Here is an 18,365-nt window from a genome sequence, read left to right as displayed (position 1 = left end):
GAATCCTACAGAGGAAATGGGGAGGAAGTCTGTCTGAAGCCTCCAAGTGAAACCTTAGTGGATGCCACCAGCGGTCATCAATGAAAAAGATCAGACATCGAACACTTGATAACTTGAGTTCTGCCAGAAATAGAAAGAGTAGTAGATTACCTATACAAAATTGCCAACAAGAGAAAACTGGGCCTCCTTCCACACATTAATTTGGGAGTCAATTTTTTAAGTGCCATTTTGTAAGATTTTAAAAAATTCTAACACATCAATATGTTGTGAATACTGTCATTTCATTTCCAGCCATTAGAAAACTTTTCCAAAGTCTTACACATTGATATAACTAATTTATCCTCCATATTAAGTGTTACATATTGCTTATGAGGCATCCGTTTTCTGTTGCCATTTTTAAAAGTACGCTGATTGCTGAAAACATAGAACACAACAGAAAGCTATTCAAGAGGACTAGTCAAATCCTCTACTTTCAACCTTAGATTCTTTTCCAGCCCCGCTTCCCGATCTACCACCTTTGTCCATTTCAATGCTGGATAGGATTCCAGGGGAAATGGTGGACTGTAGGGGTCTTGGAGGAGGGGAGGTGGGAGTATTGGGAGCAGGAGAAAGAGATGATTCCCCAAAGAAGGAGAAATGATCGATTACCCCTAAAAGGCTGATCCTCCTGGTAATCTGAGAAAGGCGAATAAATACTCCAGGGAGAAGATAACAGTTTATTGTCTCTGATTGGCAAATACGAAAAAAGATTGACAGTATCAAGTGGAGGGAACGCAGCGGGCGGGCTGCAGTGTTAATGGGAGGGGTAACTGGGGACTCGAGCTCAGTGATGACGCGACTCTCACGTGACCAGGAGTCGACGTGTGCAGAAGTCCTTATAGTCCAGGGCCTGTTTCCCTGTAGCAGCTCCCTATTGCTGGAGAAGGAGAAAAGTGCCCAAGATCCTTTCAGGTTAGTATAAAGGTGGGTGCTGACCTGGAGACCCTGGGGTCGAGGAGGCCGAGAGCAGAAAGCAAGCGAAGCCGGCACTGCTTTCCTCACTGCTGTTCCGCCAAACTCCCATTTTGTGCAGGAAATTTGGGGCTGTTTGGTGGGGGATGGCGGGTGGAGAGAGAGAAGGGTAGTTAATTAAGGGTCCTGAGAGAGGCATAGAAACTGTTTGGAAGAAACTTGCTTTTCCTATTCCCTGCTTGCAGAAAAACGGTGGGCACGGATGAGGGCGGGGTTGCCATAAAAGGAGGGCGAGGATGAGGACGTGGGAAACTTTACACCAACAAAGCCTAGAATCATGAAAGAGACCCGTGATCCAGGTACTAGCCTGCTCACCAAACACTCCCGTCTGTCTGCAGGATATTTGGTTTTTTGGGCGCGACACAAATCGAGGTGAGGGAAGAGAGAGGAAAATCCCCTGAATCCCTGCAGGTCAGTTTTTGTAAAGGTGCAATTGCTTCGTGTCTCTTTGGGTGGGGGTGGAAGTGTGAGTGACACCAAAGCACATCCCGGGGTCGCAGCAGCCCCTCCCCATCCGGATTAAGCGCCGGAGGCCGGTGCCGAGCCTGCAGCGGAAATGAGGCGGGGGAGGGGGAGGTTTAAGAGACGCTGAACTGGGAGGGGAGACCAGAGACTGGACCAACCGTCTCAGGTGAGAGGCTGGAGGTTGAGAGGGCTTGGGAAAGTCTGAAGGGCGGGAGTGTTGGAGACCAGAGGCGGGAGAAGGGTTAATTGCTTCCGTACTGCTCCCATTTCAGTATTAGGAGAGGCTTGTAGCAGGGCCTGCTGGGAAGATGGTGGGCAGGAGCAGGAGGAGAAAGATGGAGCTGGAACGAAAGGGGGCGGGAAGGGAGGTGGAGTCAGGGGAGTTCCGAGCCTGAGGATCCAGCTTTCTCTAGTTGGAAAACTTTTGACAATTAGGGTACTGAGTCAGAAAAGGCCAGTCGCTAGGGGACCCCGTACTCTGGCTGCTGGTCTGTTTGCCTGGAATCTAGTAGTTTTGTTTCCTTGTTTTCTAGGATTAATTTATTCAAAAAGGAAATTAAAAATACTCAATATGCAAAAGTCTTGTGAAGAAAATGAGGGAAAACCACAGAACATGCCAAAGGCCGAGGAAGATCGCCCTTTGGAGGATGTACCACAGGAGGCAGAAGGAAATCCTCAACCTTCTGAAGAAGGTATAAGCCAGGAGGCAGAAGGAAACCCCAGAGGAGAGCCGAATCAGCCTGGCCAGGGATTTAAAGAGGACACACCCGTTAGGCATTTGAACCCTGAAGAAATGATAAGAGGAGTAGATGAGCTTGAAAGGCTTAGGGAAGAGATAAGAAGAGTAAGAAACAAGTTTGTGATGATGCATTGGAAGCAAAGACATTCACGCAGCCGTCCTTATCCTGTGTGCTTTAGGCCTTGAATTCATTTTTGCCTAATATTAAAATCTGGCCCCAGCTTTCTTTCTGTTAGCATTTTCTGATGTATCTTTGACCTCCATTTTACTTTTAATAATCTGATGAAATTTTGTTTTAGATAGTTTCTTGGTACCAGCATCTCATTGGATTTTGGATTTTGACCCATTTTCCAGGTCTATTTTTCAATTGGAAACTTTCACACATTTGCATGGGAATGTGTTCATTCCATGTTGTAAAGTAAAACATAACAGGTTATGGCAAAGCAGCATATTTAATATCAGCTCACATATATAGGATAAAATTCCAAACTTTGTGTGTGTGCGTGTGTGTATACATACATCCATATAACATATATCAAAAACTTAACCAAGCTTATTTCTGTGTGGTGTGAAATTTTGTTTTCTTCTTTTTATTCTTTTTGCTTATATGTGCTTTTTAATGAACACGTGTCTCACACACAAAAAGAATTAAGGATTTTTTTTTACAAGTAAGAGTCAAATAATTTGCAACCAGCTTATGAGGGCAATGGGGGCATCCAAACTCTTGATGAAAGAACAATAAAAAAGAAATGTAAACCTCAAATTACCTCTGGATCTCTTAGCCAGAGGAATAAACTGGCAATTATTACAGATACACACGTTTAAGACTCAGTCTTTTCATGGGGAAAATATTTGCTTCACGGGGCTGCAGTGGGGAAGAAATGAGGCAGTAACAGCTGTGCTCAGTGGGATCTCGTTCCCATCCATGCATACGGAATCCCAACCCACTATAGAAGCACCAATATTTAAGGGAGGGCCTGGCATGACGTGACTTGTACTCAGGAACAAGTCCAGTAGGCAGAGGTGGGGGCTTCCCTATCAGTCCTCTGCTAGTGAACCCTGTCTCCTCCCTTGGGTCCTGCCATGCCTGCTCAACATTGCTGCCTCTTCTGCTGAGTGCTGTGCTCTCTGCTGGCCCCACTCCTGCTGATGCACTGCAGTCCTTGGGGGCCAAAACTCCACCGAGTTCCCTGGAGTCCTCAGTGGGTTGAACTCTCACTGTCTTCTAAAGCTTCTCTCTGCTTTATAGTGATACTTAACACAGGTGGGACCTCTCTAGGGTTGCTTGGGCCACAACGTCCTTAGGAGCCCTTAGCAAAACAACCCCTTCTGTTTTCAATCACAAGACCCTTCCTCTCCACAGGAGTCAGATGTGATGACTCCATTTGGGATTTGGACTGGGGTATAAGTTTGAGTCAAAGACATCATGTTGTAATCACAGTTTTTGCTCTAAGTCTAAGGAATGGATTTGTCCTCTTGGGATGATCTCTTCCTGAAGGCTCCTGGGCAGGCCTTACTAGTTCAGAAGACTGTTGGGGAACATATATAAATTGCACAAAGTGATGCAGGGAACAGATCTAAGGAACAGTCCCCTTAATTCCATCTCTTCTCCTGTTGACCTGTGGTTAAAAAAAACTTTCAAAGTTGGTAAGAACCTTATAAATATACTTGAAGTAGAATACTATTATATAAATGTTAGAGATTATATTTCCCCTGTAGAACAAGCAAAGACTACCTCTTCCTCTTGGTATCCCACATATGGATACTTGTAGGTGTTTAACTGGCACATTGTGTTTTAATATTTAATTGATTTTTTGATTGCTACTAAGAGCTAGCAGGTTTGTCCAAATCAGATTACTCGCTGAATAATCTACAAGTATTTTTATTTCTCTAGAGTTATGACAAGCAATTCCAAGAAGAAACAGGGTAGAGAATAGATCGTACTCTAAATGTTTTATTATCAAAGTATCTCACATAATCACCTGCATCAGAATCTGCTGGGGAGTATCTTGAAAATGCTGATGTCTGGGCCCCACATAAGGCCCACTGACCCACATTTTCTGGAGGTAGGCTGTAAAATTATAGCTTGCAAACTCCTGCAGGTGATAATGATACGGATTGAAGAATGAGAACCACTAGTAATACAATATGCTTTTCATTATTACAAATATTAAGTACATAATAATTGGCAGGAAATCTTGGTGAATGCTTGCTGACATTCAGGAAATAGAAGGCCTATAAGCATTTATTGTTTTAAGTATGAATTTTTAAAGGAAAAGATGGACACATCTATACAAAAAATGTATAAGGTTCCTGTTAACAAAGAAAGACAAGATAAAAAGCTAGGGGGACGAATGTAACATAAGATGCCTTTTTATTGAGTGAACAGCATGTTTAGCCATGCATTGCCTCCTCCCAGTATGAGTAAAATGTATCAGAAATAAATTCAAAATTATCTTTTAGTAATCATCTCAAAAAAACAATTGAGCCAACCCTGCACCCTTGGCTTTCTTCTGTTTCTATTTTTTCACTATATGATGTCATTTTCAGGGAATCTTCATGTCTCCAGACCATTCTTCAAGGTGATGGCAGCCTGATAGGTGCTGGTCGAACTGGAATTCTAACTGGAGTGAGATAAAGTTCCAGGTTCACCAGAACCAGTTTTACGAGAGGATAAATCCTCCCCCCAGCCCTCAGAGGATGGTGCTCAGACAGGATGTTAAAGGGTTGGCCCGAGCAACACTTCTGACTTTGTCCCTCCACTCCAGTCTGCAGCAGGTACTAGGCTCTCCTAAGGCTAACGGCCAGGCTATCCTGAACAGACATATGTGGAGGAGGATTACTGTCCTATTTCAGGTCAGAGCACTTTGCCTTTCCTTCCTTCTCCCTTTCTCTTCTGGGGAACATTTTGTAGGGGAAAAGAAGCTCCATAACTTCCCAGTTGAAAACATTGGTTGGGATAATCTTTGAGCAAGCAGATGTCTGAACAGGTCTGACGAGGTAACTTGGGGTTGAAGCAGAAGGGTCTGACCCTTCTCTCAGAGTCCAGTGAAGTAGCCCACAAGACAACTGGGGCAAAAACAGAGTTAGACAGCACACAAAACCTCACCCATCCCTCTCCCACCCACCTTGCGCAGACTCCCAGAAGGGCCTCGATGTGCACTGGCCTGTTTGGTTGGTTCTACCACGTAAAGGGAACTTGCAAAGACATGCGGTCTAATAACTCAGGAGAAAACGGGTGTCCCCTCCTCTCTGAAAACCCACTTGTACTGCAGGCCCAGCTCACGACTTGGGGTTCAGGGCAGTCAAACTGCGAATTGGTGTGTCGATGCCTTTTTAAGGCATTGATCATGCAGAAAGTAATCCAACTGTGAGCCTTGCTCTTTAGGTCTGTCATTTGAGGAAACATGACGAAATTTCTGACAGCCTAAAGGATTGTTTGAACAATAAGACAAAGATGAAATTCAAATCCTTGGGTTTAGGAAGGAAAAAAGTGATTTAAGTATATGGCCGTAGTGTCAGATAAACCTGGGTTCCAGTTTGGGCTCTTCTCCTTATTGGTATGTGACCTTGTATAGATTATTTATCCTCTTTCTTGGAGGATAACTACCTTCTCAGAGACCTGGCCATTCATGGGGTCCCCAGACATAAGACTCTTAGATAAAACAGAAAATGTCCTCTCCACCACCATCATTGCTGTCAACATCATTATCATCATCATCATCATCATCATCATCATCATCATCATCATCATCCAGGGATGGTGTTGAGTAAATATTCAATGGATTCTGGTTGGGGACAGATCACATACTGAGAAGATTTGACATAATCAGTTACTTTGCCCTGGAAGTCCATCAACTAAAAAGGTGGACCCAATATAATAGGAAAAGAATTGGATTTCCTGCTCGTAAGAAGTGTGAGGTCAAATTGGTACATTCATCTATAAAATGGGTATGACCATATATAACCTACAAGACTGTATTGTGAGAAATAATGCAGAAAACTGTATGAAATGCCTGGCATATAATAGGACTTCAGAGAATGTTATATCTGCAGTAATCATTATTATCAGTGTCATCATCATCATCATTGTCATCAGATGATGTTAAGATAATATTCAAATAGGAACTGAAAAAGTCTGTGCTTTCTTGACCCCATGCCACCCTTCTAAAGCAAAAGCCTCATCTCATTCCTTTCATCCAACCTCCTTTCTTGCATAAAAGAAGCAACTTTTATATAAGCTAAATATAATAATGGTCATTCATTTGGAATTGAAAAACAATAATTGAATTCTGTAAACATTTACATTATTTATGCACTCCGATGCTGTTTCTTTATTGCAGGATGAGAAAAAAAATTCCTCCACATTTCCATTTTATTTAGTTACCTGCCAGAAAAATTTCAAATCATGAGGAAAAATCTTAACTATCATGAATTGCAAAATATAATATAGAAATATATCATTAACATGGAAAAAAACCTGCTTCAGAACACACACACACGCACACACAGTTTAAGGATAAATATCAAAATACTTGAAGTGGATATTTCTAGATGGCATTATTATGGGAAATTTGTAGTTTCATCTTCATCCTCTGTATTTCCAGTTTTATTTTTTTCAATGAGCGTGTGGAGCTTTTACAATTAGAAAAAAAGTCATAAAGTTGAAAACAGTATAATTCCGTTTCTCCTTTTGCTTTAGCTGATACAGGGGCTGTTGGCTCTTCCAATTCGTCATTTGCTACCTGTTTCATCTTACTTCTAAGAATAACCTGATAAAATGTCAGATTTCTGTGGGTCCCGGCTTGCCACTTTTCCTTGTCAACTAAATTAATGCTGTAGTTCTGTCTTTGGTCACATGGTGGCAATTCATAACTACTTTCTAAATATTCTCCAATAAATTTATGTTAATTTTCAAAAATATACAGTAGTAATAAACATAAATTTCAAAGACCATTATGAAACTGATTTCCAGTACCGCTTTAAAAATATGTAAGTGTAGGCTGGGCGCGGTGGCTCAAGCCTGTAATCCCAGCACTTTGGGAGGCCGAGGCGGGCGGATCACGAGGTCAGGAGATCGAGACCATCCTGGCTAACACGGTGAAACCCCGTCTCTACTAAAAAAAAATACAAAAAACTAGCCGGGCGAGGTAGCAGGCGGCTGTAGTCCCAGCTACTCGGGAGGCTGAGGCAGGAGAATGGCATGAACCAGGGAGGCGGAGCTTGCAGTGAGCTTAGATCCGGCCACTGCACTCCAGCCTGGGCGACAGAGCCAGACTCCGTCTCAAAAACAAACAAACAAACAAACAAACAAACAACAATAACAAAAAAACAAACAAAAAAAACCCCTCTATATTCAACTGCCTGCCCAAATTGACCACTTGGACCAAGATAAATATTATCCAGCCATATGGACATGACCCTGCATGGACACATACTCATCTCTTCTAGCCAATCTGTCCCTTAAAACTGGAGGTTCACCATGTAAAGTGGAGGCAGTATGAAAAGGCAGGGAAAGCCTGGGATTGAGAGTCAGGAAAATCTGTTGAAATAGCCATTTTCTTACTTCAGAACTCTTGTAATTGATCAACAGGATTCTTGGTAACCCAGAAAGTAGATTAATAACATGGCTTATTATACATGGTTTTAAAATACAAGACATACCTATATTATCTAGGATTGAGAGTAAAAATCTCTATTATGCATTTCACAACCATTGATGTAGATGATTTCCAAGGCCTGCTTCTTGTAGTTTTGACATTTATTGAGCTCCTGCTAACTGCTTTGGCCTTTGACTAGGTCTTGAAACATAGTGTACAAAACAAAGTTTCTGCCTTCATGATGCTTGTATTCCAATTTACACTCTTTTGAAAAATGAGGTAAAATTCACATACAGGGAAATGCACAGATCTTAAGTGTGCAATTATATACAATTAACTGTGTAAAATAGAATATTTCTAATCACTCCAGGAAGTTTCCTGTCCCTCTTCCCAGCCACCTTTTCTCCAATAACTAGGTTATTTCTACAAATTTTTCTGTTGTAGAACTTCAGATAATTGGAATCACACAGTATATATTCATTTGTGTCAGCATCTTTCACTCAATATAAGGTTTTTAAGATTCATCCTTATAATTTTATGTATTAGTTGTTTATTCTTTTAAAAAATTATTGTTGCATAGTACTGCATAGTGTGAATATACAAAAATTTGGTATATCTATTTAAGATGTTATTGGACATATGAGTTGTATCCATTTTTGCCTATTATAAATATAACCACTGTAAGCATTCTTGTGAAAGCTTGTTTGTGAATATATGTTTTCATTTCTCTTGGGAAATACTTAGGAGTGGAATTTCTGAGTTATAGAAAAGGTAAACATTTAATTTGATATGAAATTGCTGAACAGTTTTCCAAAGTGGTTGTACCATTTCATACTACCAATGTATGAGAATTTCAGTTGTTCAACATCCTCAACAAAATGTCAATGTCATGAAAGAAAGATGAATAGAGAACTGTTCTAGATTAAAAGACATACCAACTACACATAGTGTTTGAATAAGGATTGTAGGTTATATAATGGTATTATATCAATTTTAAATTTTATGAATGTGATGATTGTATTGTTGTTTAGGAGAGTGTACTTGTTGTCAGGAGATAAAATGCTGGAGTGTTATGATGATGTCTACATCATCTACAGTTGGTTTTCAGATAGTTCAGCAACGTTAAATATATATATTATATATTATATGTTATATATATATATATATATAGAGAGAGAGAGAGAGATAAAGCAATTGGCAAAATATTAACTGGCAAACACAATCTAGATGAAGAAATTGAAAGAATATTTCAATTTACTTTATTATCCTTGAAACATTCTGTAGATCTGAATTGTTTTCAAAACAAAACTTTGATGGGGAGGGAGGCAATGATATCTGTCAGCCTTCCAGAAGAAAAGGTGGTTGAATGAGAACAAGCATAAGATTGACAAATTAGGTCATATGAAATCATGAAAGGATAGTTTGCTGTAACACCTTTATAGAGTAACAAAAAGAGAGAGACAGCAGGTTGATACCTGCTTCTGGTGGTAGTTTAAGAAATCATTCTATAGGCCGGCTTATTGAAACAGACCACCACATGTCAAGACTTTTTGTAAGAATTAAAGTAGCAGTATTTATATATTACAGATATGATCTGATTCCTGTGGGAAGAAGAAAGTTGGGGAGCTTGAGAATATCTTAATATCAATTTAGGTAGACTGGAAGCAACCATAAAGAGTTATGACAAAAAAGATAATGTTCTAGTAAGAAAAACCTAGTTTATTGTATCAGACTTTGACGTGGAAAAACAATGTGTGAGCTGCTTTGCCAGCAACGAGAACATATATTGATATATTGGTCACAGGGACCAAGGCTGGCCTTGTCTCATTCAACCACCATTTATTATGGGATGAAAACAGTGATCTGCAGCTCCAGAACAAGTGTTCAGAAAAAGAGTGGAAGGAAACTTAAGAATGATAGGAATGGAGTATCAGGTGGTGTGAGGATGTAGGAAGGATGGGAATAGAGCAAAACTCCAAAGTAAAAGTAACATAATCTGTATTTACACAAGGACCAGAGGTGAAACTGGATTCAGACTAAAAATGTATCAGGGATATAGTATAGTAATCCCTCAGGACATAAAGTTGTTTCCCAAGAGCTATATTTTTCCTCCAATCTTCTAAACATTCCACAAGTAGAGTTCATCTCCAGAAACAGCTGATATAAGAATACATGAAAGTATTCTCCACAAGTCACTTTCTTTTTGTCTTACAGAAGTCTACTTTTGCAGAATGAGGATTTCCCAAAGAAATATCAATTTCATAGTGTTGTTTTAAGGATTATTGAATGTGATATCTTTTTATATGGCATTCTGGAGTCATTCTTTTATGTGATGGGACAATACTTCAGGTAGGGACACCAGGAAGGAACTGTTGCAGTAGTTTATGGGAGGTAAAAACAACAGGCCTTGGTGGTTGATTGGATGTGAACACTAAGAAAGTCTGGCATGGGGAACTAGTTGAATCTTGGTGTCATTAATATAGATAGAGACCCAAAGTGAAATTTGAGGTGCAGTGAGAGAACTGAAAGAGAAGATTGTATTTACTTCAAAGTGAGATATTTGTGTGTCAAAGTTCAAAATAAGTTGGATAAAATATTAGGGAGCTCAAAAGAGAGATATATGCTGGAGATGCAGATTTGGGAGTCAACGCTTAATATGATACTGAAAACCATAAGATATTTGAACATTGTGGTAGGCTAATGATGTCCCCCAAAGATATCCACGTCCTAATCCTTGGACTAGGTTAATTATATCTTATGTGGTAAAAGGGACTTTGCAGATGTGATTAAGTTAAAGATCTTGAGATGGGGAGATTACTCTGGTGGGCCCTATAGACAATCACAAGCATCCCTTATAGAGAGAGGCAGAGGGAGATTTCACTTCAGAAGTAAAAAACCCAATACGATAATGGAAGCAGAACTTATAGTAATGAAACCACAAGCCAAAAAATGCTGGCAGAACCAAAGCTGGAAGAAGAAAGGTACAGAAGGAACCAGCCCTGCCAACACCTTGAATTTAGCCTTGTAAGACTCAATTTACAGTTCTGTCTTCCAGAACTGTAAAACAACAAATTTCTGTTGTTTTAAGCCACCAAATTTATGGTCATTTGTTACAGCAGCAATAGAAACCTAATACAAACATCTTGAGAAAGAAGAAAATGTCTATGAAAGAATACCCGAAGGATACTGATATTTCAGTTGGGTTACAATATAGTTTATTGGCTATGACCACAAGCAGTGGTGTCAAAGAGATCTGTATTCAAATTCAACTCTATACTCACTAGCTATGTGACTTTGTACAAGTTATTTAAATGATATATTGAGTTTTTCTATCTGTAAAATTGGGATAATAATAGCATATACCTCAAGGGACTTTTGTCAGGATTAAAGGCTAATATACAATTAATGCACTTTGTACATAGCAAGTGATTCATAAGTGGTTGCTTTGGAGATGCAAGTGTGTTAGCATGATTTACAGCTGATAATCACTGTGTAGTTAATAAACGTTTTTAATATGGCGATAAACCAACACTGAATGCTATTCTTTTAGAGAAGTTGTATTGAATTATCCATCTCAGTTCAGCAATGTAAGAGACTACATGAAGGCTTGGGACCAAAGCCTGCATTGTTAAAAATAATGCATCTGGGCTGGGCACGGTGGCTCATGCCTGTAATCCTAGCACTTTGGGAGGCCGAGGTGGGTGGATCACGAGGTCAAGAGATCAAGACCATCCTGGCCAACATGTTGAAACCCCATCTCTAGTAAAAATATAAAAATTAGCTGGCTGTGGCGCTCCTGTAGTCCCAGCCACTTGGGAGGCTGAAGTAGGATAATCGCTTAAACTGGGAGGCAGAGGTTACAGTGAGCCAAGATCGCGCCACTGCACTCCAGCCTGGTGACAGAGCAAGACTCCATCTCAAACAAACAAACAAACAAATTAATTAATTAATTAATTAAAAAAAATGCATCTGGCCAGGCATGGTGGCTCATGCCTGTAATCCCAGAGCTTTGGGAGACCAAGGCGGGTGGATCTTTTGTGGTCAGGAGTTCGAGACCAGCCTGGCCAGCATAGCGAAACCCCATCTCTACTAAAAACACAAAAAAAAAAAAAAAAAAAAAGAAAAAAGAAAATTAGCCAGGTGTGGTGACACATGCCTGTAATCCCAGCTACTTGAGGGGCTGAGGCAGGAGAATCACTTAAGTCTGGGAGGTGTGGAGGTTGCCAGAGCCAAGATCACATCACTGCACTCCAGCCTGGGTGGTAGAGGGAGACTCTGTCTCAAATAAATAAATAAATAAATAAATAAATAAATAAATAAATAAAGCATCTATGTGGACTGCTCTCTCTCTCTCTCTCGTTCTCTCTCTCTCTCTCTCTCTCTCTCTCTCTCTCTCTCTCTCTCTGTGTGTGTGTGTGTGTGTGTGTGTGTGTGCATGTGTGTGTTGCATTTATACTTTTGGGACCAAACAGGCCAAAATGCAGCTTGTTGAGGATTTGAGACAGTAGTAAAATATTTTTCTACTTTGATAGTTACTTTATATCTGTAAGAACAATGCCACATTCTCTATTAAGGTCTTTCTCCTTTCTCCTCTCCTTAGATTTTTCAGGTAACATTTACATTGAAATGGTTACATGGTTACATTAACGATAAATTATCTCTTCCTAAGAGCATAAACTTGAACTGTTTTTCAAAACTCTTGCTTCTAACTAAAGTTTCTAAAGTAAAATATATAACAATGACCAAGAAGTGTGAAAGGAGTAATGCAAAAATTGAATCTGGAGCTAGTGGAATGTTAAATAAAGGCCTTAAGAAAAACCTTTTCCCCTCCCAAATGAAAGTAGCTTTATTATATTTATGATTTTTAAAGAAACTATGTAGGAAAACATTGAGAATTACTGAAAATTGCACTATAGATCCCTGACACTGTGCATGACAAAAACAAGGAAGTTGGTGGGCACTGGTGGCTTGGGGTGGGGTGAGGAGGAAGAGTGGTGACAGGAGGGACAGGTAACAAGAAGCAAGGCCTGGTGGGGTGGGGTGTAGGAGGATTGGTTGGATAGGGGGTGCAGACCTTCATTAATAACCAGAGAAGGGCAAATGCCAACCTTCATCAGTGATGTCATTTGTGGCCCCTCAAGATTGGCAAAGACCAGAGTGACAGGGTGGTGTGCACTGAGGCACTGTTCACAGAGGGGTGGAGGTGGGTCTCTCTGTGTGTATGGTGGGAGTGTGGTGGGGGTTTCTGTTGCACTGCCTGCCAGCCTAGAGGTGGGGTGCGGGGGTTGGGAGATTAAACTCTGCTGTTAGTTGAGACCCTCACGTGACCAGAAGCCAAGGTGTGAGTAAATTCCTCTTATTCAGGTCTCTTTTATTTTTGCAGCACTCCTCTTTTCTGTTGAGACAGGCTAGTGTCTGGCCCAGAAGATGAGGGGGAGAAAGGCATTTTCCCAGAATGGAGCAGGTCTGCGTGAGCAACTGGACTTGGAGCTGTGTGTCTGTGGTGGTGGTGTAAGGGGGTACATGTGAAAGGGAAGGAAGGCAAAAACTGAAGCAGGTACAGGTCTGTTTGCTTTGACACCTCTTCAATATTTTGAAACAGATATGATATGCCTTGGGATGGAGGGAAGGGCTGGAGAAAGAGGGCCAGGAGGAAACACATAGACCTGGGGGTAGCTTGTAAATAATTCACTTCTTTTACACCCTGCCTGCAAAGGAGTGCTGCATAAGCACCAAGATGAGGAGTATTGAGATGAAAGGGGAAGGACGTAAAAGAAATGGTGGTTATGTAGGGGGTGCAGATGTGGGCAAATGGATACTAAGAAATCGTTGAAACTACTTCCCTTAATCCAATGTGGTGGGCATTTTAGAGCAGGAGGTGGGGATGAAACAGGGGTGGGAAGAGGAGCTTTGAGACTTGAAGGGGTTAGGTGTCCAGTCTTCAAAGAGGCCTTTGTCTAGTATACTGGTCCATCCACCAAGCACTTCAGTACCACTATCTTTCTTCTGTCTGCAGGTCCAAATGCCTATTAGGCTCAAGAAAGGAAAGGGGAATAGGAAACTGACTGGGATTTGGGCACGTCACTATGTGCCATGCTCTGGACTAGAACCTTTGAGGGTTGGGGGTGAAAGGATGGAAATGGCCCAGGCCAGAACATAACTAGGAGGAGACATTGCTCCTACTTACATTTCATTCAGTCCAGGGAGAAGCTGGTAGAATGATCTAGAGGAAAAAATTGTTGAGAGAGACTGAGAGAATATGTATGTGTTCCTTAGGTATGGGAGAAGGGCAAAAACCTGGAGGGAATAGAGGAGTGAATTAGAGCAAAGGTGGGACCTTTGCACTCATCCCCCTGATTCGGGAAAACACATGGGTACTGGAATGAGCAGCACACATTCAGTATTTCATCTCTTTTTTTCTCCAAGGAGTAATTGCAGTCAAAGAGGAAAAGGGAAAAACAACTTTCAACATGGAAAATTCCCACCAGGAAAATGAAGAAAGGGTTCATAATGTAGAAGAAGAGCTACATTTGGAAGAAATTGAAGGCCAGGAAGCTAGAGGAAATAATCACCAGGAACAAGCACCACCTGCCCAGGAAGATGGAGACGGGCATGTCCCATAGGCATGTCAATAACAATGAAGGGAGAGGGAGGAGGAGGAGTAGGAGGAGAAAAGGAAGAGGGGGGAGGGAGACGGGGAGGAGGAGAAAGAGGAGGAGAAGAAAAGTGTCCAGAACAGATTTTTTAAAATTAAGAAATAAATTTAGAGTAATGCATTGGATGAAAAGACAGTCCAGGAAGTGGCCTTATCCCATTTAGTGCTTTTTGTCTTGAATTATTTTTCCTTATATTTTTAGGGCTTCACTTTTATTTTAGGTTGCATTTTCTAGTCATACTTTTGCTCAGTTTTGTGTTTTAACCTTTTGATGATATTGGTTTTAGATGTTTTTGTTGTCACCAGTATCTCACTAGATTTTGCTTTATGGTTTATATGAAGTCTGCTTTTAATACGGGATTTTTCCATTTGCATAGAAAAAGTTCACATATGTATACACAAGTACACAGACACACACATATATATGATATCCCAATTTAAAATAGGCATATTTATATGTTACATGTGTGCATAGAAAAAATTTGGATAAGATGTACGTGAAAAGCTTAATAATATAGGTTTCTCTTTAAGGGGCAGATTTATGGAAAATTTTCTGTTTTGAATATCTGTGTTCTTTCATTTTTTCAAAAGAATATGTTTAACTTGTGTCACAAAATTAACAAAGAGTCTAAAAAGAAAGAAATGAAAGTAGGTCAGTTGGCTTATAAAGGCAATAGAGAACACTTTAATAAATACTTGAAAAAAACTTTAAAAAGGATAAATTTCAAGTGATGTTTGAATCTCTAGGCTAGAAGTACAAACCAGGTTAATTTTGCACATACATTCACTTCACAATCAGTCTTTTATGTACTGTATGGGGAAAATATTCCATAGAACTGCTGAGTAGATCAAGTGAAGTAATGAGTATGAAATGAATATGAGCTGTTTGATTAGCTCCCTTCTCCCAACCTCAGTACACGCAGAGTCTCAGTTCCCTTCAGATTTCCTTCAGTTATTAGTAGGGGTAGAATTCAAGATACGTGCTTTGGAACAAGTTCAGACAGCAGAGGTGAGTAAACACTTTTTCATTCCTCTGGTACTATACACCATCCAATCCCACCTCCCGACTTACCTAAGGAACTGCCATGTGCTGCTTGGCAATGTTGCAGATTTATTGGAGTCTTCAAGATGACACAAATTTTACTGATTTATCTGGAGGCTCTGGTGGGCCAAAGAAGTAAGGAATATATTTCTTTCCACTTTGACAATATATTTACCCAGATAGATACTGTCCCAATGTTTCTTGGGACCTGATGTATTACCAAAAACCAAAAAAAAAAAAAAAAAAAAAAAAAAAAAAAAAAAAGTCATTTTAACGTACAGGGCCCTCCTTTCCATAATGAATGCATTGGGGGTAGGCGAATAGAGAAGATGATACAGATACATTTGAGCAACAGACACCCACCATGCTATAGTAAGGATTGCTCCTACCCTGACACTCTGACATACATAGCCTTATTTGCCTGTTTCCTTAGAAATCATCTCATATATACGTGTGTGTGTGTGTGTGTGTGTGTGTGTGTGTGTGTGTGTGTGCACTCTTACATTTTAAGAACCACTAGCCTAAAATAATGCCTGGTAATTGGTAGGCACTCAGTAAGTTTGTTGAATAAATGAATAAAATAAATTAATTTTAACAACAACCCTTTGAAATATATCACAATTACTTTTTACAAATAAAGGCAGCTGGAGGACAAAGAAGTTAAGTGAATTGTGCTAGGCAATAATTGAACCCAAGTTGCCAAAATCTAAAGTCAAACTTCTTAACAACTATGTCCTGTTGCACCCTCAGTGCCAAATCAGTGGCTTTTACCGTTAGAATATTAGAAAAGGTTTTAGCACACATCAGTATTTGATTTTGTTTTTACAATTAACATGTTTAAATTTTCTTTTTTGCCATAATCATGTGCTAATATTATAATCTGAAAATACCATACCAAGTATTACAAATGCCTTAAAAATAATATCGTAATGCATGTTAAACTACACATAAACAATGCAATGCAATATTTACAGCATGTATTACAGATTTGGGTTATAACCTTACTATTTCAGCAGCTCTTACAACTAAAGAGTAAAATGGACAAGGGATATGAACAGGACATTTAAATAAGGGAAACATAAAGGGCCAGTAAACAAATAGAAACTCTAACAATGAAAGAAATACAAATGGAAACAAACAAAATTCTTCCTTTGCCTCTCAAATCAGAAAGAATTTAAAAGACTGATAAGATTCTGTGTTTGTCTGGGTTTCGGTAAATAGAATTATTGTATGCTGCTGGTGAAAGTTTTGCATTCCCACCAGCAATGAATGAGAGTTCCTCTTGTTCCACATCCTCACCAGCATTTGCAATTGTGGAAGATTGTTTTTATTTGATCCATTCTTATAGGTCTGTGCTGATAACTAATTGTAGTTTTAATATGAATTTCCCTAATGACTAACAATATTAAACATGTTTTCATTTGCGCTTATTTGCAATCTGTATATCTTTTTTGGTTAAAGTGACTGTTCAGATATTTTGACAATTTTTTAATTGGTTTGTTTTGTATTGGTCAAGTTTTATGAGTTTTTTTATATATCCAGGACACAAGTCGTTTATTAAATATGTAATCTGCAAACACTTTTGCCAGTGCGTCTTATCTTTTCACTCTCTTAACAGTGTCATTTATAAAACAAAAGCTTTTAATTTTCCTAAAGTCCAATTTGTCTTTTTTTTCTTTTATGGGTAATGCTTTTGGTGTTATACCTGAACCCATATTGTCAAAGCCAAGATCACACAGTTTTTCTACATTCTCTTCTAGAAGTTACAACGTTGTTTATGTTTTACATTTACAGTTTCTGTTTTTAATTTATACTTAACATATTTACATTTCAATATATGATGCATTTTTAGTTAATTTTTCTGTAAGTTGTGAGGCATGTATTGAAGTTTGTATTTTGGACTTGCATCATTGTTTCACTTGATTCCTTCTTTTCAAATCTATATTTCTTGGGATTTTACATAGACAATCATGTCATCTGCAAATTTAAAAAATTACTTTTAGTTTCCAATTTGTATGCCTTTTATTTCTTTGTTTTCCTTTGTTGCACTGGATGAGACTTCTGTTACGGTGTTGAATAAGAGTGCTCAGAATGGATACCTTTGCCGTGTTTCCAGTCACGGGGGAAAGGATTTGGTCTCTTACCATTAAATATTATGTCAGCTTGAGGATTTTTTTGTAGAAGCATCTCACCAGGTTGAAGAAGTTTACTTCTACTCACAGTTTGGTGAGAGTTTTTATCATTAATAAAAGTTGAATTTTGTCAAAAGACTTCTCTGCATTGATGACTATGCTCATGTGGTTTTTCTTCTTTAGACTAGATTGTATTGATCGATTTTCAACTATTGAACTGGCTTTCATTCCTGGGATAAATCCCACTTGGTTGTGGTAAATTATTCCTTTTATATATTGACAAATTCAGTCTGGTAATATGAGGGATGTGGTGGTTAACATTGAGTATCAACTTGATTGGATTGGAGGATGAAAAGTATTGTTTCTGGGTGTGTCTCTGAGGGTGTTGCCAAAGGATATTAACATTTGAGTCAGTGGACTAGGAGAGGCAGACCCACCCTCAATCTGGGTGGACACTATTTAATCAGCTGCCAGTGCATATAGAATAAAAGCAGGCAGAGGAAGGTGGAAGGACTAGACTAGCTAAGTCTTCTGGCCTCCATCTTTCTCCCATGTTGAATGCTTTCTGCCCTCGAACACCTAACTCCAAGTTCTTCAGCTTTTGGACTCTTGGACCTACACCAGTGGTTTGCCAGGGGCTCTTGGGCCTTAGGCCACAGACTGAAGGCTGCACTGTTGGCTTCCCTACTTCGAGATAAGCCTGGCCAACACCGTGTAACCC

General features: G+C 39.6%; 1 protein-coding gene across 2 annotated transcripts; it reads left to right on the top strand.

The window, feature by feature from the left end:
- Positions 1–833: 833 nt before the first annotated feature.
- Positions 834–3,029, top strand: TCEAL8 (transcription elongation factor A like 8). 2 transcript variants are annotated; one of them, XM_010355296.2, is made up of 3 exons: positions 834–951; positions 1,350–1,422; positions 2,010–3,029. In XM_010355296.2, the coding sequence occupies exon 3, from the start codon at positions 2,048–2,050 to the stop codon at positions 2,399–2,401; it is 354 nt and encodes a 117-aa protein (XP_010353598.1). In that variant the 5' UTR covers positions 834–951; positions 1,350–1,422; positions 2,010–2,047; the 3' UTR covers positions 2,402–3,029. The 2 variants fall into 2 exon arrangements, with proteins under 2 accessions (XP_010353598.1, XP_010353599.1); XM_010355297.2 differs by lacking the exon at positions 1,350–1,422 and having other exon boundaries at positions 840–951.
- The last annotated feature ends 15,336 nt before the right edge of the window (positions 3,030–18,365 follow it).

The sequence above is a fragment of the Rhinopithecus roxellana genome, chromosome 7 (genome assembly GCF_007565055.1).
Source record: "Rhinopithecus roxellana isolate Shanxi Qingling chromosome 7, ASM756505v1, whole genome shotgun sequence".
Classification (NCBI taxonomy): domain Eukaryota; kingdom Metazoa; phylum Chordata; class Mammalia; order Primates; family Cercopithecidae; genus Rhinopithecus; species Rhinopithecus roxellana.
The sequence above is the reverse complement of the archived record's forward strand: the minus strand, read 5'-3'. Positions and strand labels throughout refer to the sequence as shown.